We start from the raw sequence: 22,382 nt of genomic DNA on the forward strand, positions 1-22,382 counted from the left end.
CCTGACTCCTCCCTCCGGCCGCGCCCTGTCTCCACTTCTAGGGCACGCCCCCTCGAGACCCCGCCCACTTCATTTCAAGGCCACGCCCCCACGCCCCGCCCCGCCCCGACGGCGCCCAGCTCGCGACGAGGCCTGCCTCCTCCACCTGGCCTCGCCCCGCCTACCCTCACGCTCCTCCCTCGCCTCAGACTGCGCCCCGGCGCTTGTTGCGTCGTCCCCCTCAGGGTCCCCGGATGGGCTTCGGAGGTCCGCCATGACCGCGGCGGTGTTCTTTGGCTGCGCCTTCATTGCCTTCGGGCCTGCGCTCGCTCTCTACATCTTCACCATCGCAACCGACCCGTTGCGCGTCATCTTCCTCATCGCCGGGTGAGGCGGTTACGCAGGGGAAAACCTGGAAGTCCGGGGCTCGCTTCCCCTCCTCCCCCCCATCCCTCCTTCCCTCCCCTCTTCCCTCCCCACCGCCCCCGGGGCACCTGCGACCTTTGGCGGGCTGCGAGTTCGAGCTCCTTGGGCTCCCGGGAGGCTGAGGAGGGCGGAGCGGAGACCCGTTCCCGCCGAGGCTCGTAGCCCTCGGCTGCGGGGAGGGGGAGGCCCGGGGCGGGGAGACCCCGGCGGGGGCCCCGAACCCCTGGTGTTTGGCAGGCTTGTGGGCTGCGAAGCCTCTGAAGAGTGATACGTGTGAGTACATCCATATGTGTACCTCCCCCCCCCCCCCCCGCTTTTTTGTTCCTGTCAGTGGTGGGCTTTGAACTCTGGGCCTGGGCGCTGTCCCCCCCCCCCCCCCCCCCAGCTCTTTCTGCTCAAGGCTAGCACTCTGCCACTTTGAGCCACAGCTCCACTTCCGGTTTCCTGGGGGGGTGGGGGGGATATTTGGAGATGAGTATCACGGACTTTTCTGCCAGGGCTGGCTTTGAACTGCCCATCCTCAGATCTCTCAGCCTTCCCGAGTGGTCAGGATTACAGGTGTGAGCCACTGGCACGCCCAGCTACCCTTTCATTTTTGTGGAGGAAGAGGTGGTCTCCTATTTCCCTCAGTTCTCAATGACGTCTGTAATTCCCCACCGGGCGAAAGAGCCATGTAGAGTCTTGGGGCAGTAGTTTTCCTTCTCTGCCAGTGAGAATCACCTGGGAACCAGATGGTGCCAGCATCTGCCCGTGGCCTACCTCAGATCCTCTGAACTACAATGGGTAGGGGGTGAGGTTCAGGCTCAGATTGTCTTCAAACCTTCCAGGTGGCTCAGGTGCTCCTCTGATGGGTGGAAACCTAAGAAAACACTGACATATCTGATCCTGCTTTGCAAACACTCAACTCTGATGGTGAATGTGGTCACTGTCTGAGCTTTCAGGCAAATGAGAGCATGCCCCTTCTACTTACACCCCAACAGGCTGGGTGGCTAGCTGTGATCCCGGTATTTTTGAGCTGCTTCACCTCCCACACCCCTGTAGAAAAGAACTATACCTGGCATGTGTCATTTGAAAAAGCACTATGAGATTTGGGCTAATGGTTTATAATACTATAACCATTAAAATCCATCCTGGATTGTTAAAAGAATTGAGCCCAGAAAGCTGTTTGGTTGTGGGGTAGGGCTAATGCAGAATGTGAATGAGGATGAATGTGGTTGTTGTAGGTCATTTGCATGGATGAAAATAGATCAATGAAATCTGTGGAAATTGTTCAAAGTGGAGCTAGGCTCCTGTGGCTCACACCTCCTAACTACTCAGGTGACCTGAGATATGAGGATCTCAGTTTGGAGCCAGCTATTAAGACTTAATCTCCAATTAAGCACCAAAAAGCTGGAAGCCGTAGAGCATTAACTTTGAGCAGAAAAGGCTAAAGGATGGCACTCAGACCCTGAGTTCAAACCCAGTACCAATGCAGAAAGTGGGGGGAGAGAGAAGGTGGAGGGCATAGGGAAGAAGAGAGGGGAGAGAAGAGAGAGGATGGGGGGGGGGGCGTAACAGTAGGTGAAAAACTGATTAAGACACATGTATACATTCATAAAATATCATGAAACCTACTTGTTGCACAAACAAATAATATATGCTAATTAAAAAGAATTGGGATCTTTGGGTTGAGAAGGTGGCTCAGTGGTAGAGCGCTTGCCTTGCATGCATGAGGCCCTGGGTTCGATTCCTCAGCACCACATAAGCAAAAAGAAAGAAGCTGGAAGTGGTGCTGTGGCTCAAGTGGTAGAGCACTAGCCTTGAGCTGAAGAGCTGAGGAACAGTGCCCAGGCCCAGAGTTCAGGCCCCACGACCGGACCCAAAATAAAAAAAAAAAAAGAATTGGGATCTAGAGCAAAGTGTAGGGTTTTAACTTCTGAATTTTATAGCACACACTAATTTATTTTTTCTGGAAAAGACACAGCTTTGTGGATACCTGACCTTTATAACTTCTGGTAGGTTTTAATAGTCACAGATTGTGTACTTCATTGTTTTGGCACCACAACAAGCAAAGCATCAGGAAAAGTAAGTTTCCAGCTAGATGCAGGTAGTCTGCCCTTGAACATCCCCTGGTCACTGAGAGCAAGAAATTATTGGGCAGGCCTCACATTTCCCTTGGACCACATGTTTCTCACTGAGAAAAATGTATCATTGGTTAAGGGCAACTGATCAAGAACACCACTATAAGGATTTTTTTCCTCTTATAGAAAAATCTAAGCTTGGCACTGTGGCTCAGGCCTATCTTCCTAGCTACCCAAGAGACTGAGATCTGAGGATCAGAGTTTGAAGCCCAGACAGAAAACTCCTCTAGACTCACCTCCAATTAATTGTCAAAAACCAAGAAGTGGAACTGTGGCTCAAGTGATAGAGTGTCAGACTTGTATGGAAAAGCCAAGTGAGAGTATAAGGCCCTGAGTCGAAGTCCCAGTACTGACATGCATACACGTGCAAAATCTATTCTTTCTCAAGCAGAGTTTTGCTCTTTTGAGTCATTATTAATACTGTTAGTTCACTTGTAACTTTTGTTTTTCTTTTAAGAGCTTTCTTCTGGTTGGTCTCTCTACTTCTTTCGTCCATTTTTTGGTTCATAGCAAGACTCACAAATGACAATGAAGATGGCCCAGTACAGAAATATCTGCTCATCTTTGGAGTGTTACTTTCTGTCATTGTCCAAGAAATTTTCCGGCTTGCATACTACAGACTTTTAAAGTAAGTTCAGTGCTTTATCTTACCTTTTTTTTTTTAATCAATTAGATTTGAATTGTGATTTGATCACTTTAAAGATTAAATAGCCTGTGGTATTTCAGGGTTTGTCCTTTCCGATATAATTCTAAACAAAGGCATTAGCACATTCCCAACTCCAAAATACTATTTTAACTTAAAGAAATTCTTTGCCAACTTCCTTTCAAAAATATTGAAGAATTTACTTTCTTGGAGTACTTGGGATTGAACTCAAGGCCTCCCAGTTGCTAGACAGGTGCACTTGAGCCATACATCCAGATCCTTTTTGCATTGGTTATTTTTGATATAGTCTCCCTTCATGAGCAGGTAGCCTTGCTGAGATCTTTCTACTTACACTTCCCTGTGCCAGTTGGGATAACAGGTGCATGCCACTGTGCCAGCCATTTTGCTTCCCTATATAGCTGGGATGACAGGGGCATGCCACCATAAGCATTGATTGGTTGAGATGGATTGTCATTACCTGTTTGGCCTTGAACTTAGGTCTCTCAAATCTCTACCTTCCCAGCAGCTAAGATTACAGGCTGAGCCACTGGGACTGGATACAATTTTTTTTTTTTTTTTAAATACAGTAGTGCCAGGGCTTGAATTCAAGGCCTTGCACTCGCTCTACTTGCTTGCTGCTATTCTACCACTTGAGCCACACCTCCAGTCTAGTTCTTTGCTGGTTTTTTCAAAGTTACAGTCTTTTGGACTTTTCTGCCTGAACTAACTTTGAACCTTGTTCCTCTAGATCTCAGCCTCCTGAGAAGCTTGGATTATGAGCCATCAGTGCCAGTGTAGGTCTATGTTTTCAGTGAGGAAAATAAACAAGTAGGAATTACAGCTAATTTTTCCTGCTAACTTCAGAGAAGCCTCTTTGGCTGCCAAGGAAAGCATGTTTGGCCCTCTTAAAAGACTTTTAGAAATAGACAAACAGGTGTTAGTATAAACATGTATTAATAAGGGCCTTGCATTTGCAGAATATATCTTTAATTATAGCCTACAAAATATACTGCAAAAAAATTGCCAGCAATTGTTTTTAACAAATATTGAATACTTTATAGTTAAGACATGCTGGAGAGGTTAGATGCTGCTTGCTCACACCTGTAATCCTAACTACTCACACCTGTAATACTAGCTACTCAGGAGGCTGAGATCTGAGGATCTTGGTTCAAAGCCAGCTCAGGCAGGAAAGCCCTTGTGAGACTTTCATCTCCACTTAATCACAGAAAAACCAGAAGTGATGTTGTGGCTCAAGTGGTAGAATGCTAACCTTGAACAAAAAGGAGCTCAGGGATAATACCCCAAGTCCAGAGTTCAAGTCCCAAGATCAGCAAAAAACAGACAAGCTGGAGAATTATTGTACTTTGTTGATGATTTTGCACATGAATACACTGAAATAGCTTTTATTTAGGCAGTACTTGGGGTCTGAACTCATAGCCCTCTACTGCATTCAAATATAGTCTTTAGTTTCATCAATATTTTGTTTATCTCTACTGCCAAAGTTACCTTTTAAGTTTAGAGGATTGCCTCAACTCAATCACTTTTTTTTTTTTGTCGGTCATGGAGTTTGAATTTAGGGCCCGAGTACTCTCCCTGAGCTTTTCTGCTCAAGGCTAGTGCAGTACCACTTTGAGCCACAGCTCTACTTCAATTTTCTAGGTGTTAATTAGAGATAAGGATCTCACAGGGACTTTCCTGCCAGGGCTGTATTTGAACTGGGATACTCAGATCTTAGCTTCCTAAGTAGCTAGGATTACAGGCCTGAGCTACCAGCGCCCAGCTTTAATCATATTTTTACTGATTAAAATGTAAAGAGTTTAGGCAGCTCTTGGATGTTGCCTAAAGTAGATTTACTAGATTTTTTTGTTTCGATTGAAACTTTTGTAACTTCATTTTTAAAAAAGTCTAATAAAGGCCAGTTTTAAAAAGGCATTAGTCTGTTCTTTTTAAATTTCCAAAATGATGTATTTAGTATGTATGCAGATTCCTTGATACATTAAAAAAACAAGAACAAACGAAAAAGTCTGATTTATCAGGAACTTTGCAAAGTTTTTTTCAGTTATTTGGAATTATAATTATCTGTTTAATATAACTATACATCTAGTATAATATATACATCTAATGTAGCTATAGCATCTAATAATTTAAAGAATGACAGAGCTGAGATAGTTACATTTCTATGCAAAGCTGAAACTAAACTACCCTCTACATACTACATTTTATCCCCCTTTTATAATTATCTCATCTGAAGGTATACAAACATTATTTTACTATGTGACCATAAAAATAACAATTCTACTGCCACTAATAAGGGATCAATAATTGTTTCTATGACTGTTTGTTTCTATAATTGTTTCTATAAGTAAAATTTTGTAAAAACTGTCACAATCTTAAAATCACAATTCCAGGATCAGCGTCATCATGCCTATAACAGATAAAACAAGTCCAAGAACCTCACGGGCTTTGTTGTACCAAACAAATGAAAAACAGATTGATTTTAGACTGTAGGTCTATGCAAATAAATAAGTAACAAAAAAATCCCATACTTTTTTCCTCTGTGTATGCTTAATTTCTTACACAAATAACAAAAACACTCACTTCAAGAATAAACTCCTTAAAAAAAGTCCAAGAGTTGATAATCAACTCCTAAGTTTTATGCACTTTTTTTTCCTACTTCGATCAAATTCCAACATATTTAAGCAAGAACGTCTTGTTAGTGTGAGTATGTGAGTCTGTAAGTGTTCTGAGCTCTGCAAGGTTACGTATGTCCCATGTTGCTTTTGGTTTCCCATCTCTTCTTTGCTTCAAACCCCCATGCCAGCTGCTGCTGCTTTCTAGCAGCTTGTGAATTTTCAGCTTCCTTTTTGGCTTCTACAAACTTGTGGCAGGCAGTTGCTTTGGCAATTTCAAGACCTGACTTTTCAACTTTTTTCTTTTTCACAGGAGGTTCAAATCTATCATTGGCTCCAAAATACGGAGTAAGCTCCTTCCACTGGGCTTCATTTAAGGACTGTTCACTATGAGAGTCTTTTTCATTCTTCAACTTACCTTTCCTGGAGCGCTTTCTTTTTCTTCCTCTGAATCTTGAGGCTGAAGTTTTCTGCTCAGAATGTTTTTTAGGCAATTCTTGAAATTTATTCCACATATTTATGGGAATTCCAGAAGGGCACTCTTCATATGCTTTTACCTGGACCTGGGGCTCAGTTGCTGGCTTATCCTCTGGGAAATCTGAAGCATCTGATTTCCTACTGGTCCCATCCTCTTTTAACTTCTTGTAAGTTAAATTTGGAGTTCCCAGGTATGGCTTCATCTTCAGGATTTGACGCTATCATTTTCATTCAGGCCAGGAGGCAGTAGCCCACTCCACATCCTTTCGGCCAGTAAACAGCTGCCCGGCAGCCATGTTAGGACCTCATCAACATTGTGCCTTCTCATTGGCTGCGTCATCCCAGCCAAATCCAACGTTTTATATTTAAAAAATGGTCAAATTTTTTTTCTTGCAAATACAATAATAACTGCAAACAAAGAATTTTCCACTTCAAAGCTGGGTATGGTGGTACTCACCTGTAATCCCAGCACTTAGGAGTAGAGGGAGGAGGGTGGCAAGTTCCAGGTTAGCCTGCACTGCTACCTAGCAAGATCTTGTCTCAAAAAGCAATAAACAGGGCTGGGAAGGTGGCTCAGTGGTAGAATGATTGCCTTGCATGCCTGAGGCCCTAGGTTCGATTCCTCAGCACCATATAAGCAAAAAGAAAAAAGCCGGAAGTGGTGCTGTGGCTCAAGTGGTAGAGCGCTAGCCTTGAGCTGAAGAGCTGAGGGACAGCGCCCAGGTCCAGAGATCAGGCCCCACGACCAGACCAAAAAAAAAAAAAAAGCAATAAACAAAGAAGAATTTTCCACTTCATACTGAAAACACTGCCCCTTGCAGGAAGGGTCATATGTTCTGCTAGCGGGGAATACAGAAACTTTCTCACTTCCTAATATTGACACTGGGGACTGTCAAAGTGGGAACATTTCCTCCCATAAACATCCATAAGGGAAAATAGGGAAATTTACTGCTTGTTAGAATCCAATGAGTTCAGTAGATTAGTGGTGGCAGTACTTTGCTATATCAGGTAGAGCAATTTACATGAAAGAGAGATCCTTCCCCGCTTGAGTCTTCTTGCTATGTTGAGACATTTGCTGATGTTATTACCATCATGTGACAAATTTATTTAGGAAAACTGAACAATTTAGTTGGCTGTTGCTTCCAGGAAAGAAGACAAAGTTGGCTTATGCTAAGTGTTGGTAACCCCCAACTGTAATCCTACCTACCTATGAAGCTGAGACCTGGAGGATCCAAGGTTGAAGGCCCAAGCAGAAAAACCCATCTCCAATAAAATACCAGTCTGGAGGCATGAATCAAGTGATAGGGCATCAGCCATAAACAAGAAAGCTGGGTGTAAAAACTTGAGTTCAAAGCCAGGCACTGGTAGCTCATGCCTGTAATCCTAGCCACTCAAGAGGCTGAGATCTGAGGATCACAGTTCAAAGCCAGCCTGGGCAAGAAAGTCTGTGAGACTCTCATCTCCAATAAACCACTCAGAAAACTGGAAGTGGTGCTGTGGTTCATGTGGTAGAGTGTTAGCCTTGAACTGAAGAGCTGAGGGGGCAGCACCCAAGCCCAGAGTTCAAGACCCACGACCCACCAAAAAAAAAACAAAAAAAACTTGAGTTCAAGCTCCTATCCCACACCAGCACAAAAAGAAAAAAGGAAAAAAAATTCTCCTAGCCAATATTTCTAAACAGAGATTACTGAAATAGCAAATTGTTTCTTTTGAGGCTAGACAAGCAAAGGACCCTTTTCATTATGTATATTACTGTTTTGGTTGAATTCTTCACCGCCTTAATGCAATCAATGATGTACATTTATGTACTGAATAGACAGCTATAATGAATATTCATGCCTTGAAATTTAAATTAACACAATACCCAGAAAATTAGGATGTTCTGGATAATTGAATTGTTTTTAGAGTTAATCTAATTCCTTTTGGTTTCAGCACTTGGTGGCAAATTGTTCTGTTTTTTGTTCCTTTATTATTTTAATAAATGAACTTAATAGTAAATATAATTTAAATACTCTTTTTGTTGTTGGTGGTGGTGGTTGTGGGGCCTGAACTCTGGGCCTAAGTACTGTCCCTCAGCTCTTCAGCTCAAGGCTAGCACTCTACCACTTGAACCACAGCACCACTTATGGTTTTTGTTGCTTATGTGATGCTAAGGAATTGAACCCAGGGCCTCATACATGCAAGGCAAGCACTCTACCACTGAGCCACCTTCCCAGCCTTTTAAACACTCTTTGTGTACAGATCTTACACTGTTAAAGTTTCTAGTCAAAAAGGATTTTGTGTGTGTGTGTGTGTGAAAATACCGTACAGAGGGGTTACAATTACATGGGTAAGGTAATGAGTCTTACCAAGCATTGTTGCCTCCTCCTTTGTTTACCCTTCCCATCCTTTCCCATTCCCCCCCCCTCCCCAAGAAGGATTAGTGCCACGCGTTTGTTGGTGGCTCACACCTGTAATCCTGGCTACTCAGGAGGCTGAGATATGAGGATCTTAGTTCACAGTCAGCCCAGGCAGAAACTTCCATGAGATTCTTATCTCCAATTAACCACCAGAAAAAGGGAAGTGGAGCTGTGGCTCAAAGTGGGAGAGCACTAGCCTTGAATAGAAAAGCTCAGGGACAGTGCCCAGACCCTGAGTTCAAGCCCCATGACCAGCAAATAAAACAAAAGAGGGATTAGTAACAAGTACTGGTCACTGATGGCTCACATTTGTAATCCTAGTTACCTAGGAGGTTGGATCTGAGGGTCATTGTTTAAAGTCAGCCTGGGCAAAGAAGTCTGTGAGACTCTTATCTCCAATTAACCACCAATAAGATGGAAGTAAAGGTGTTACTGAAGTGTTAGTGTGCCATCCTTGAGTGGAAAAAGATAAATACTCAGGCCCTGAATTGAAGCCCTAGTAGACACACACACACACACACACACACACACACAGCCATAGCAACATAACTGACAGTAGAGGACTTGTTGGGCACAACATCCTGATACATCTGCAGGGGGAGAGGGATCATGGTCAGTCTGTGAATCTGTGCTTCATAACAGAAGCATAGATAGCATCATTCTAAAGATCGTTGTCACCCAAGTATTCATTTAGCTCCTGATCTGCTGGTAACATTCTGTTCTACAAAAATGCCATCTCTCAAGGTCTAGTTGGGGATATGAAACAAATATAGATAATGTTTTAAAATCCAAAGACCTGTGGTTATCATGTGAGAGTTTAGGTCAGTATTAAAACATTTAAGAGTAAGGAAAGATTAGTGTTTTACAACCATTGGTAGAGGCTGTTTGAAGAAATTGCCTGAGGATTAGGGTGTCAGTCCGTGGTACAACATGTGCTTAGCATATGCAAGACTCTGGGGTCAATCCCAGAGCACTCCCACAAAAAATCATACAAAGAACAACTTTGGTTCTGTGGAGAAGGGAGCATAAATATAACCCTAAATATAACCCTGGTAGAAAATACAAGGAAGTACCAACTTAAATGAAGATGTATTCTGGGAAGAGAAAGAAAATTCAGAAGAGCTATATTTCTCCCAGGATATTGGGATCTGAAATGGATCTCAGAAACAAGTCTGAATATTGCTATTTTACCTATTCAACTAAATCCTAGTGACTTGTTTGCATATATATACATATATGTATTATTATTTCCTTCTTTATGAACACCAGATAAAAGGCAGACATTTAATTGGAAATGTCTTAATGATTTCAGTTCATTGAAAATGGGCTGGGTTTTGTTTAAGTGGATTCTAGAGTTAGTGATAACCTAATCACAAGCCTCCAATAAGTATATAGTTTCTACTGCTTTTTCTTAAAAATACATAATACATGTGTGTGTGCTTGTGGTTTTGTTTTAGAAAAGCCAATGAGGGTTTGAAGATCATAAACCCAGAAGAGACAGCACCCTCTATGCGATTGCTGGCCTATGGTAAGTAGGAACTGGGAAGGTAACTCAGTGGTAGAGTGCTTGGCCTTGCATGCATGAGGCCCTGGGTTCGATTCCTCAGCACATAAGCAGAAAAAGTCAGAAGTGGCGCTGTGGCTCAAGTGGTAGAACGCTAGCCTTAAGCTGAAGAGCTGAGGGACAGCGCCCAGGCCCAGAGTTCAGACCCCATGACCAGACCAAAAAAAAAATCAGACTTGACAAAGAAACCATTTTTATCTTTGTGGATTTCTATTTCTCTTTTATGAACATACATCAGTTGTACAAAATTGTTGCCCTGTGATATCTCCAACTATCTTTGTAGGTTTCAAGCAACATTTCATCCCACCTCAGCCTATTAGTATACATTATTTCCACAGATTTCCTGTTCCTTATAAAATGAAAGTGATTGCTAGTAACCCTTACATGTTTTCCCCTTAAATTCTAACCATTTTTTTTGTCAGTTGTGGGCTTGAACTCAAGGCCTGGGTACTGTTCCTGAGCCTCTTTGTGCTCATAGCTAGTGCTCTACCACTTGAGCCACAGCACCACTTCCAGTTTTTGAGTGGTTAATTGGAGATAAGAGTCTCATCCGGGGACTTTTCTCCCTGGGCAGGCTTTGAACCCTGACCCTCAGATCTCAGCATCAGCCTCCTGAGTAGCTAGGATTACAGGTATGAGTCCCAAATGTTAAATAATACCAATTTCAAAGTGAATGTGATTCACTTTTCTGTGGATATTTACCAAAACTTTGTAACGAGAAAGACTCTGCATATGAATGCAGTTAATACTCCTGTGATCAGATCTAGGTCCCTAAGTTGAGTCACCTCAATGTGGTCCAGGGATCACACCTTACAGTATTACCCTCCATCTCTGTTCTGGTTCTAAACCATCGAACTTAACTTTGTAGACTCTTTTCAGAAACCAGAATCAGAGGTTCCATAATCCTCTGCCTCCTGTACTGCTTCTGTTTCTTGATCTTTATCTTCTCTATTTCATTTCTCTGCTACATGAACCTTTTTTCTTTCCCTTTCTCTCTTTCATTCATCACTTAACCAAACATGAGCCTTTCCAGAGTGAGCTGTCCAATATATCAGCAACAGCATATGTGTTGGGGTATAGCTTAAGTGGTAAAGTGCCTGCCTAGCAAAGCGCAAAGCCCTGAGTTCAAACCCCAGGACCACCAAAATAAACAGAACAGTATAAGTTATTTTCCCCTTCAAGGAGATAGTATTCCCTAGTCCTTGGACATTTAATTTAAAGACAAATTTAAAAAAGAGCAGAAGGAGGGACACTTTATTTGAAGAGAAGTCATAGCAGGGTCTAACTGATTTTTTTCTTTCCTCTTTAGTTTCTGGCTTGGGCTTTGGAATCATGAGTGGAGTATTTTCCTTTGTGAACACTCTGTCTGACTCCTTGGGGCCAGGCACGGTGGGCATCCACGGAGATTCACCTCAGTTCTTCCTTAACTCAGGTATGTGTCCAACAGTATGCCTACCTCAGGCTTCTGTCCCAAACTGTTGGAATTCTCTGGCTTAGGACTTTAGGTGGATTGAGACTTACCTTATACCTTTCAAAGATAAAATACTCTCAGGCACTACAAACTGAAGAAATGAAGAATTGTGGTTAGAGTGTTTAGGATTTTTGAGTAATATTTAGCTTCCATAAAATTTATTACTATTTGGCTATCCTAATAATGTTACTGTACAGTTAAAATATTAGAAGTTAATTTTAGTAGGTTATGTGTGCTTTTCTGACTTTATATTTATTTTTAATTGATATTTCTTATTAATTAATATCAGTGGTTTTTGGAGCTAGGCAATAGATTTAATCTCAAAATTGAGAGGAAATAATAATGGTTGTTCTTTGGGTTGGTTTTTTTGTTTTGTGTTAGTGTTGTTTTGTTTTGATGGTCCTGGGGTTTAAACTTGGGGCCTCACAGTTGCTAGGCAGGCACTCTACTACTTATTTTTGCTTTATGCTGGGCTAGCCTGGACTATTATCCTCCTATTTATGCTTGCCATCTTGCTGGGATGATAGGCCCCTCCATCACACTCAACCATTGAGTGTGAGGTGGAGTTCTATGAATTTTAGGTTTTTTGTTCGGGATATTTTGGTTGTTTTGTTGTTGTTGTTGTTTGTTGGATTTTTGGCCCAGTCTGGCCTCAGACCACTATCTCCCTATTAAGTATTAAGTGTGAACTATTGTGCCTGGCTGAATTGCTCTTTTTGTCTAAAGGTTCAGCTAACAGGTCCACAAACTCATTTCATATCACCAGCTAAAAATTGTCATCTCAATGCAGTGACCACAGATTTGAGTTAGTACTATATATGTAATTAACAAAGGATACCTTTAAAGTCCTCAAGTAGACTATAAATAATAGAGGGCGAAAATACATTGTAGTTGTCTACACAGCTGTTATACCACTGAAATAAGTTGACCCCACAACCCAACTTTTAATTAAGTCATCATTCACATGTAGGCTAAAGCTCTGAAAGGAGCTTGCCTCTAGTGGGAGGAAAGGAAAAGCTTAAGAAAGTAATAAAAAGGTATAAAAAGGTGGGAACAATTTAAAAACCATTGCCACCGTAGTTCAGAGACATTCCTCATATAGTAGCAATCCCTAAACCCAGCACGCTGTCCCCATTCTCAGTGGACCCTCTGTCCCTCAGACTGTGATCAGTTCAGGTCTTGCAGCTCCTATCCAGACTGATGACACTGACCCCAACTTTATCAGGGAATCCATCCTGCAGGCAGCTACCTGCAGGCTGAAGAGTTTTTGACTTTCAAGGTCGATAGGACCAAGTGGTGGACTTTTAACTGGCTACAAGTCAGAGGTCAGGGAACAGTGAACAGGTCATAGTTATTTCATGCACATTCCTTTTCTAGAAAAGTTCTAGAAAGATCTTTTGTCTTTATAATAATGTTTACTTAATCCTACTGAAGGGTTTAACATTGAGACTTAAGTTTTTTAAACAGCAAACTGATTTTTTAAAATTAAAATCATGTTAACAGCTAAAAAATACCCTTACATTCTAGTCAAGAGAATAAGTTTAAGCTAGGCTCTGGTGGCTCACGCCTGTAATCCTAGCTACTCAGGAGGCTGAGATCTAAGGATCATAGTTCAAAGCCAGCCCCAGCAGGAAAGTCCATGAGACTCTTATCTCCAATAAACCACCAGAAAACAGGAAGTGACCCTGTGGCTCAAGGGTAGAGTGCTAGCCTTGAGCTGAAGAGCTGAGGACAGCGCCCAGGCCCAGAGTTCAAGCCCCACGACTGATTAAGAAAAAAAAAAAAAAAAGGAGTAAGTTTAATTTCTGAACTGGAGCTATAGTATATTCTTAGCACTTGGCTTTGTTAACTACTGCCTGTCTTGTTGGAAAGAACTGTACAAGTAAGAGCTATTCCAGCAATTAAGTCAGACCTTAAAACCATAAAGTTTTAGTGTAACACATAATTCTAGATTTTATTTTTAAATTCAAATCAGTTTCCTTCAGTTTGATGATTGGGACCTGATAAACCAAACATTTTCTTTTTGAATAAAAGCAATTTGGCTCTTTGCAGATACACTTTCACATTTCAGATAATCTAGGGATACAAGCCAAGGTAAACTTACTGGCAAACTTTTAAATGATTACACTGAGTGTAAGATTTTTAAAAGAAATATAATATTAATAAAGTCTTTTGGAGTCATAAATGAATAAAGTGTACTCACTAGGGGTGTTTACTTCCTACATTTTCTGTATTTTCTTTCGGTGGTTACATTGCTACAACTGTTCTACCAGTTTCTTCCACTAAGTGGTGCTAATTCTCTTCAGTGAAGTAGGCTGTTTTCAGAAAGCTAGTTTAAAATGATTCTTTTAGGATAAAGATTTGCTAGCACTGTGGGAAATACATATTATATATATATGTAATTTCCATTAATTTAAGTAAAAATACTGTATTTGATAGATAATCTTTTTTTAATTATTAAGTTTTTTTGATTGTGAAAATCCGTACAGAGGGGTTACAATTATATGAGCAAGGTAATAAGTACATTTCTTATCAAGCATTGTTGCCTCTTCCTTTGTTTCGCCTTACCATCCCTGCCCTCCCATCTTGCCACTCCCCCATCCGCCCTCAAAGTTGTAAAGTTCATTTTTCGATATAACGTCTTGTACATCTCATTGTTGCAATGGGTCCACCTGTATCCCTATTAAAACAATTTGTTTTTTCCCTTCCCCTCCACAAATTATACCAATATCAAATACAGTGAAAACAGGGGTTATAGCCTAGGGGAGGGGCATACGAAGCAACAAAAAAGCATCTTATATATATATATATGTTAGAAACAATCGCAAGAAAGAAAAACCGTTTGAATCCTTAGATAGATATCTTTTGTGTGGGAGAGGGAATACTGGAGCTTGAACTCAGGGCCTGGGTGCTGTCTATCCCTTAGCTTTTTCCCTCAAGGCTGGTGCTCTCCCACTTGAGCCACAGTTCTACTTCTGGCTTTTTGCTAGTTATAAATAAGAGTGTCTTCAGTTTGTCTTCCAGCTGGCTTTGATCCTTGATCCTCAGATCTCAGTCTTCCTATTTAAGGATACAAATATGAGCCACCAGCACCCATCATTGATATCTTAATGTCTATAGTAAGGGTGAGGATGGCAGCCTGTGAATAGGCATCTGTAGAATGAAATAAATATTGTAAATTTATGTAAGTTTCTTGTTACAAAATCATTCTTTGTAGTATCAACTTTGAATTATACATGTAAGAAATTAATTTTAGGGCTGGGAATGTGGCTTAGTTGTAGAGTGCTTGCCCAGCATGCATGAAGCCCTGGGTTCAATTCCTCAGTACTACATAAACAGAAAAAACTGAAAGCAGTGCTGTGGTTCAAGTAGTAGAGTGCTAGCCTTGAGCACAGAGAGGCTCAGGGACAGTGCCCAGGCCCTGAGTTTAAGCATCAGGACTGGCAAAAAAAGAAAAGAAAAATAATTAATTTTATTTAAGCATACCCTGTATACGTGTGTGTGTGTGTGTGTGTGTGTGTGTGTGTGTGTGTGTGTGTGTGTGTGTGTGTGTGTGTGTGTGTGTGTGTTGCAGGCCACTGTTGGAGTCACTCGTGTCTCCTTTCTCACAGAAATGAGGGGCTCATCCCAGCTGTCTACCTCTCAGCTAAGGCAGCCTTCATTCCTTTGTCTTTGTTGGCCTGTTTCTTCCATGTGTGTGAATGGTTCTTACTATATTCTTCATCCATTGCAACAGTACATTTAGTGTTTAGTGTTTTTCTTCACCGGATTTCACGTGGATTTTTTTTTAATAGCCACAGTAGGCAGGGGGCTACTCTGAAAAGATGATTAGCATTGAACCAAAGTCATACTTTTAAAAAATCATCCAGGGTGGTAACTTCATTCAGCCCATGGGAATATGATTTTTGCCCTTTAAGTCCTGCATGAATGATTTGAAAGGGCAAAAACATAGTCTGTCTCACGCTTTCCTCATCAGTGTCAGCGTGACCTGTGGCTGTCAGATACGCAAAAAATCTTGGCACACAATGTTCTGTTCTAGCCCCTTCCCTGATGGTACACTTCCTTGGTACAGCCTCTGCACCAGTTCATTCTTCTGTCTCTTCATGACTCTGCTAAGGAGGGTCAGAGTGTCGACATCAGCCCACTGCATTGCTCAGCTTCTAGGGAAATTGCTCCCATTTTATTGGTATACTCAGATTTTCAACATTATTCCAGGAACAAGGTTTTGCCAAATTCCCCAGAACCAGACTTTTCTTATATGCATAACGTGTTTAGAAATCTTGGCAATTCTTTTGATGAATTAGTCAACCTTAAGGTTTCCCTGAAGGGGTAGGTCTATGAGATTTTATTGCTTCTCTATGATTTTAAAGTTGTCACCGAAGACTTAGAAATGGAAATGTTTTTTGAGGCTGAAGTCTGATTCAGGTGGTAAGCTGCATTTCCATCTCTAGTTGGGCCTCTCTCCTTCCATTCAGTAGAGGCAGTTCAGAGTACTGCTGACTTGCCTGGAACAATCCCTGATGGTTTTTCTCATAACTCATACCCAGTCCGACTGCTGATCTCTTCTCCAGCTTTCATTTCAGTCTTCAGGCCTCAGGAGTTGGTAGATTTGAGTGCCAATTTGGAGCAAATATATTTAAAGAAAAGAAAATCCGGCTGGGCATGGTGGCTCATGCCTGTAATCCTAGCTACTCAGTTGGCTGAAATCTGAGGATCTCAGCTCAAAGACAGCCTGGGCAGGAAAGCCTGAGACTCTTATCTCCAATTAACTACCAGAAAACCAGAAGTGTGGTGCTGTGGCTTAAAATGGTAGAACACTAGCCTTGAGCAAAAGAGCTCAGGGACAGCTCCCAGTCCCTGAGTTCAAGCCCGTGACTGGAAAAAAAAAAAAATCTTATGGTGCTAATACTGTACTAGGGCACACTTTCATTAGAAAGTCGGTGAAGCATTTTTGAACAGTAGTAGAACACTTCCTGCTACTGAGCATACATCTTCCATTAAGACCTGTGAGCACTGCCTTGGGCCCCATGTTCCCAGGGCACTTTCAGCCACTGAGATCTGGCATGTCTGTGTAGAGCAGAGTTCTCAACAAAGCCCTGCTGACATTGAGGGGATTTCCCAGGTAGCCAAACTCCAGGACATGGTTTTAGCAGCCTACTTGGATAGTCTCAGTATTCATGGTGATGCATAGAGTTAATAAGATGCCAAGCAGGTTAACATGTTGCTTTCTCTTGATGCTTGATTGATGTTTAGGTTTTAGAATATCCTTTGAGTATGAATACTTCATGATTTAAAAAAAAAGATAGTGTTCTCTTGTGCCAGTTTCTGCCTTCCTTGATGTATAGAAACTTTAAATCCCCTACTTAATGCCTTGACACCTTCAGTGGCCACAAAAATAATCACTGGGATGATCGGTCTTTGCCTGGAAGTTTTCATAACTATTCTTCTGCTTCTACTTTAGTTAAAGTATTTACTGTTGCTTACTAAAATTATGACACTAATACACAAGGATATAACAGCTTGCTTTCTCTAATCACAATAGATATGTCCTTTTAATATTATCTTATATATATGTATACATATATTGCTTCATGTAGATAAAACAGTAGGTTATTTTTTTACAATGTGTTTTCATTCAGTGTTATGTTCTGGCATTTATTTGGTGAGTTATGCATAGTATTTATATTGGAAATCAGCATTTATGTTAGAAATCATATATGGTAATCCTTGTGTAGATATACTGTGGTTTATGCATTCTGGTTATGATGGACATTTTTTGTACAAACTGCTGAAATGAATATTCTTGGCTGTACATTGTAACTCAAGTGTAGAATCCCAGCTACTTGGGAGATGGAGAACAGACACAAGGATAGTAGTCGAGGCAGCCCAGCCTGTCAGGCACAATGGTGCATACATACCATAGATAGGAGGATTGAGGTCGAAGGCTAGTGCTGGGCAAAAACAGAAGACCCTATCTGAAAAATAACTAAAGCAGAAAGAGGCAGGGAGAGTGGCTTAAGTCATAGAGTGCCTGTGAAGCAAGTCCAAGGCTCTGAATTCAAACCCCAGTACTAGCAGTATACATATACTAGCATGTGTGCATACATATGCGTACATGTGATACATTTGTATATATCACCTTGGACACAATTATACGAATGTCTCCAGAGCAGGACTGCTAAAGCCTGACCAAGCATCAGAACCACCCTGTTGTTTCTCGGTCGGTGTAGGGTACATCCTAACAATTTGCATTTCTAACCAGTTTCCAAATGCTGGAGACTTACTGGTTGAGACCTGTCGAGGGCATCAGTCTAGCCTGGAATCGCTTGAGTAAAATTAAGATGTAAAATTTTCACTTTTATTAGTAATGGTTGTTTCCCTTCAAGCTTTGTGAAAGAGTTCCCAGATATGAATTTTTCTATGTGACGAGTGCTTATGATTTCTTTATTATGTGACAAGGAAGGGAAATCTCTATTCCTTCTTTTTCATGTCAAAACTTGTAGAATATATGGAATTTTCCTGAAGAATTTGAATGTTCCCCAGCACCGTGCCAGGATGTGTTCGTACAGCACACATCACACGGAAGCAGTATTCCACAGAGACCTGTCGGTGCCGGTCTTATTGCTTAAGAAAAATCTCTGATAATCTTTTCCCACCCCCAAAAAAAATTTTAATGAGGAGACTTGTTTCAACAGAAAATCCTCCTTTTCATTGAGAAAAATCTCTTAAGTAGGATGGAATGCTAGTTGGGAAAAGCTGTTAGATTTCACAATAATCTTATTGCATTCCATGGGAAATGCTTGAAACCTAGTAGACTTTTTATTGAGCAGATTCCCATCTGAGAGGAAAAGTTGCCCCAGAGGCTGACCCTCTCTCAGAAGTGCTACTTTCCAAGTTATCCATGGAACATGTATCAAGGCCTCTGTTGCTGTGGGAAGGGTCAGACTCTACCATTGCAGTGCGGGGGAGGGGGGGGGGGGGGGGAGACGGCCGGCAGGGAACACAAAGAGTCCACGCCTAGTGGCTGGGCATTCAGAGGGCTTTGATGTCTGTTGTAGGATACGGGCATTAATCATTGTTGTCCTTTCAGCTTTCATGACGCTGGTCATCATATTGCTGCATGTGTTCTGGGGCATTGTGTTTTTTGATGGATGTGAGAAAAAGAAGTGGTACATCCTTCTAATAGTCCTCCTGACCCATCTATTGGTCTCTGCCCAGGTGAGTGCTGTCTCTGTGCTCACACACTCTGGAGCTCAGAAAATTAGGGACAGTCAGAAAAGCCAGACGAATGAGTGAATGAATCACCTGAGCATCACTGTAAAAGAAGACAACCAATACTAATTTTTGGTAGGTTTCATTGGAGTCTTCTTCATGGTTTTCCTGACAGTGTGGCATATGCTTCTGTTAGGAAGCACTTAGTAGTTCCCATTTTACTACAAAGTGGAATGCTTTCTATCCTAACATGAGAATTAGAATTTAATTTGGATTTTTACTTTTACCCTGATTATCTGTATAGATAGAACTTTTTCTATACAAATTTAGATTCAAAGCATGGTATTAGGAAGTTCAAATGGGGTTGATAGCTACATAGTTATATCTGAAAGGATGGAGTTTCTGTCAGCTGAGATGGTGAACTTGAAAAGAGAGGTCAGGAGTTCTGTTTGGGAGTCCAGTTACTTTACATGTGCCAAGTGGAGATGTCAGGTAAGCAGCTGGCTGACCATCAGAGGTTGGGAGACGATCTGGTTTAGAAAAGACAATTACAAGGACTAAGTATATAAAGAAAGGAAGATGCTCAAGGTCTGAGCCCCAACATGCTTCATCACTGAGGTTAGGGAAGAGAAGAGAAGGAGCCAGCAGAGAAGACTGACAGGGAGTCCCAGTGAGATAGGAGGAAATCTGGGGAAACCTGAGAACCAGATTCAAGAAGCCAAGTGCCCCAGGTGAGCTATTACCTCCACAGAAAGTCTGCAACTCTTTGTTTGACATTAACTACTTATCAGTCTTGCTTCTACAAAGCCAATGCTGGCTGCCCTCCACAGCTGATCTGGTGTGGCCCCTCAGCATGCATACATTTAGGCAGTGATTTGTTTCCCTTCTGACCTAAGTCAGTTTGAAATATTATTCATTCTTTGAAAAGCCTGCTTGGAAAAGTTGTATATTCCAAACTGAGCACAGTCATTGGGTTTTATTCATTGCTCTCTTCCAGTTCTCACCTTTGGCTGGCATTGTTTTATTTAATAGTTTTCCCATCTCTTTCCATTTAGAAGGGTGATCATGAAAGGATCAGATTTTGTCACTCATGGTATCCTTAGACTTTGGCACAGTGCTGACCAATGGATATTGATTGACTATTGAATGGTTGACACTAACAATTTAAAAAAGATCCAAGGAAGTGTGAAAAGTTATTTTCCAAAATGTTAACAGTAATTCTCTTCTCAGTAGCAGACTTCATAGAGTGACTAATAGTTTTATTAAAATGATACCCATGCAAAAAGCACACAAATCAAAAGTGTACATCTTTGTGAGTTTTCGGTGAACACACCTGTGTAACTATTGCCTAGATAAAAACCAAAACATCACAATCCCCAGGAATGTCCTGTGCCTTCAGTCCCTGTCCCTACCACGTGCACCCAGTACCCTGGTTTTCATGGAGGCTCTGCCTGTGGGTATTGATGTAAATGGGATGGTATGATATTTGTTCTTTTATTCAACATCATGTTTGTGAGATTTAGCACCATCTAGCAATAGATGTCTTGCTCATTTTTTTGCTGCACTGCCTTCTGTGTGCATTTCATAATCCTATTCTGTGGCTGTTTGCAGTTCTCAGTTACCATGAGGATCACTGATGTGAACAGTTTGTTGGTGATCATGTATATGCACTTCTTTTGTCTATATATGTGTGAGTGGATTTATCCATGTGTCAGTTTTTCATGGTGGCTGTGGACAGGATTCACACCATTAACACAGGAGCCAGCACTTGGCTAGAAATGCCCTGGTATCATATTAGACTTTGATTTTAACTCCTGTGATGAATAACAGAGCTACGCATATCTTCATATATTTATAGGCCACTTGGACGATTTGTAGTGAAGCTCTTTTTCAAATATTTTGCCTGCTTATTGAGTTGTTTATCTTTTTTTAAGAGTTATTCATATTTTCTATTAAAAAAATTGTCAGGTGAAACCCTTTGACAGGTAAATTCTATGGCACGGTTTGTCTTTACATTCTTTTAATGCTGACTTTGGGTGAACAAAGTATTATGGTGCTGGTTTGTTTTGCAGTGCTAGAGATTGGGTATGCTAGGCAAGTGCTCTTCCACTAAACTCTACCCAGGCCCAGTTTTTCACTTTAATGTATTTGTTATTAACCTTTTTGTGGTATTTAATAAAGATCAATCTAGCTGAATTTGTTTTTAAGGTTATTCTCATTTTTTGTGTTCCAATTTTCTATGGCAATCATGTATTACTTTTGAAATTGTTTAAAAGAGATTAATGTCTTTTAAAAAGTAAGGAAATGCACAAAAGAACATAGCACTCCACAATATAAAATAAAATTGAATGGGCTTGAGTATATAGCATTATTCTAAAACTGATTCCAGGAAATTCTTGGTGCCTGCCATGGCCTCAGATGCCTCTTGAATAAAGCAGTTTCCAGAACCCGTTTCCTGAACCAGTTTGGTTCTATTTAGTGGCTAAAATTCCAGGGTTAACCTGTGAGTCTAGCAAAGGACACAACCACAGAAGAGTCAGTCATTAGGCTACTTGCACATGGCCTTTGGGGGTCCTTAACACATGACAGGCATCCTGTGTGTGCTGCAATAGCCTGCTGTGGAAAGCATGTTCCTCTTTTGCTGTCCTACAAGTTGAATAAGCCTGTGCTGATTCACTTTTTCTTTGCAGACTTTCCTAAGTCCTCACTATGGGATAAATCTGGTGTTGGCGTATATTATCTTGGCACTCATGGGCATCTGGGCATTTTTTGTTGCTGGAGGCAGCTGTCGAAGCCTGAAACTCTGCCTGCTTTGCCAAGATAAGGACTTCCTTCTTTACAACCAACGCTCCAGATAACCTCCGACAGTCAGCACCTCCCGAACAGCAGGCTGCATCTTTAGAGGAAGCATACTGTGCCTTTTTCTAAGAAAAAAAAAAAATCCCTTTTTCTCATGGAATTTAGAAAAAAGCCAGATGATCGTGGTTGGAGTTCCATTCGTGTGGCTTTCAAGAGCTGGTCTCTGCAGTGGACGCAGCTGTGGTCTGCAGTCTGGTTGCACTGGAGAGTCACCAAGGAAACAAAAAATGCTGAATTTAGTTGATCTGGGCATTTGGTTGTTTTTGAAAGCTTCCAGGTGATTCAGATGCGTGGCAAGGTAGCCATTGATGTACAAATGGGAAGTTCTGAGAACACCCAAAGTGAACAAGAGTCTGATGTGTAACTATTGCCTATTCCAAGTTCTGCTAAGCAAGTAAATTTGTGAATGCCAAAACCTGATTAGCCTTGGTCTTTTTATGTTCCATAGTCATAAAAGGCTGAAATCCTCAACTCTGTGTGTGCTTTCCACGTCCTTTCCCTGGTAGCATCTTAGAAAGTAGGCCAGACTTCTAAATGCACTAAGTTACACCACTCCGCTGTGATTATTTAACCATAATTAATGATTAAGGCAGCTGTATTTT

At 41.4% G+C, this 22,382-nt stretch overlaps 1 protein-coding gene, 1 long non-coding RNA gene and 1 pseudogene across 3 annotated transcripts; 1 reads left to right on the forward strand and 2 right to left on the reverse strand.

Annotated features, from left to right (window-relative positions):
* Positions 1-155: 155 nt before the first annotated feature.
* Positions 156-22,200, forward strand: Aph1b (aph-1 homolog B, gamma-secretase subunit). 2 transcript variants are annotated; one of them, XM_042687947.1, is made up of 6 exons: positions 157-366; positions 2,983-3,153; positions 10,132-10,202; positions 11,548-11,670; positions 18,800-18,927; positions 21,612-22,200. In XM_042687947.1, exons 1-6 carry the CDS (start codon positions 254-256, stop codon positions 21,777-21,779), a joined length of 774 nt encoding a protein of 257 aa, XP_042543881.1. In that variant the 5' UTR covers positions 157-253; the 3' UTR covers positions 21,780-22,200. The 2 variants fall into 2 exon arrangements, with proteins under 2 accessions (XP_042543882.1, XP_042543881.1); XM_042687948.1 differs by lacking the exon at positions 2,983-3,153 and having other exon boundaries at positions 156-366.
* On the reverse strand, positions 5,235-13,171 carry LOC122114641. The gene is made up of 3 exons (XR_006148590.1): positions 13,160-13,171; positions 12,908-12,915; positions 5,235-5,496 (listed from the first exon to the last, which is right to left on the reverse strand). It is a non-coding gene; the product is annotated as an uncharacterized LOC122114641 (long non-coding RNA).
* Positions 5,537-6,565, reverse strand: LOC122114640 (annotated as a pseudogene).
* Positions 22,201-22,382: the final 182 nt, after the last annotated feature.

Source organism: Dipodomys spectabilis, unplaced genomic scaffold, assembly GCF_019054845.1.
Source record: "Dipodomys spectabilis isolate Male_0828 unplaced genomic scaffold, ASM1905484v1 ptg000108l, whole genome shotgun sequence".
In the NCBI taxonomy this organism is placed as follows: Eukaryota; Metazoa; Chordata; class Mammalia; order Rodentia; family Heteromyidae; genus Dipodomys; species Dipodomys spectabilis.

Coding starts and splice junctions, on each gene's coding strand:
- Aph1b (XM_042687947.1), top strand. CDS start 254: ATGACCGCGGCGGTGTTCTTTGGCTGCGCCTTCATTGCCTTCGGGCCT. Junction 10,203..11,547: donor TATGCGATTGCTGGCCTATG/GTAAGTAGGAAC, acceptor TTTCCTCTTTAG/TTTCTGGCTTGGGCTTTGGA. Junction 18,928..21,611: donor ATCTATTGGTCTCTGCCCAG/GTGAGTGCTGTC, acceptor TTTTCTTTGCAG/ACTTTCCTAAGTCCTCACTA.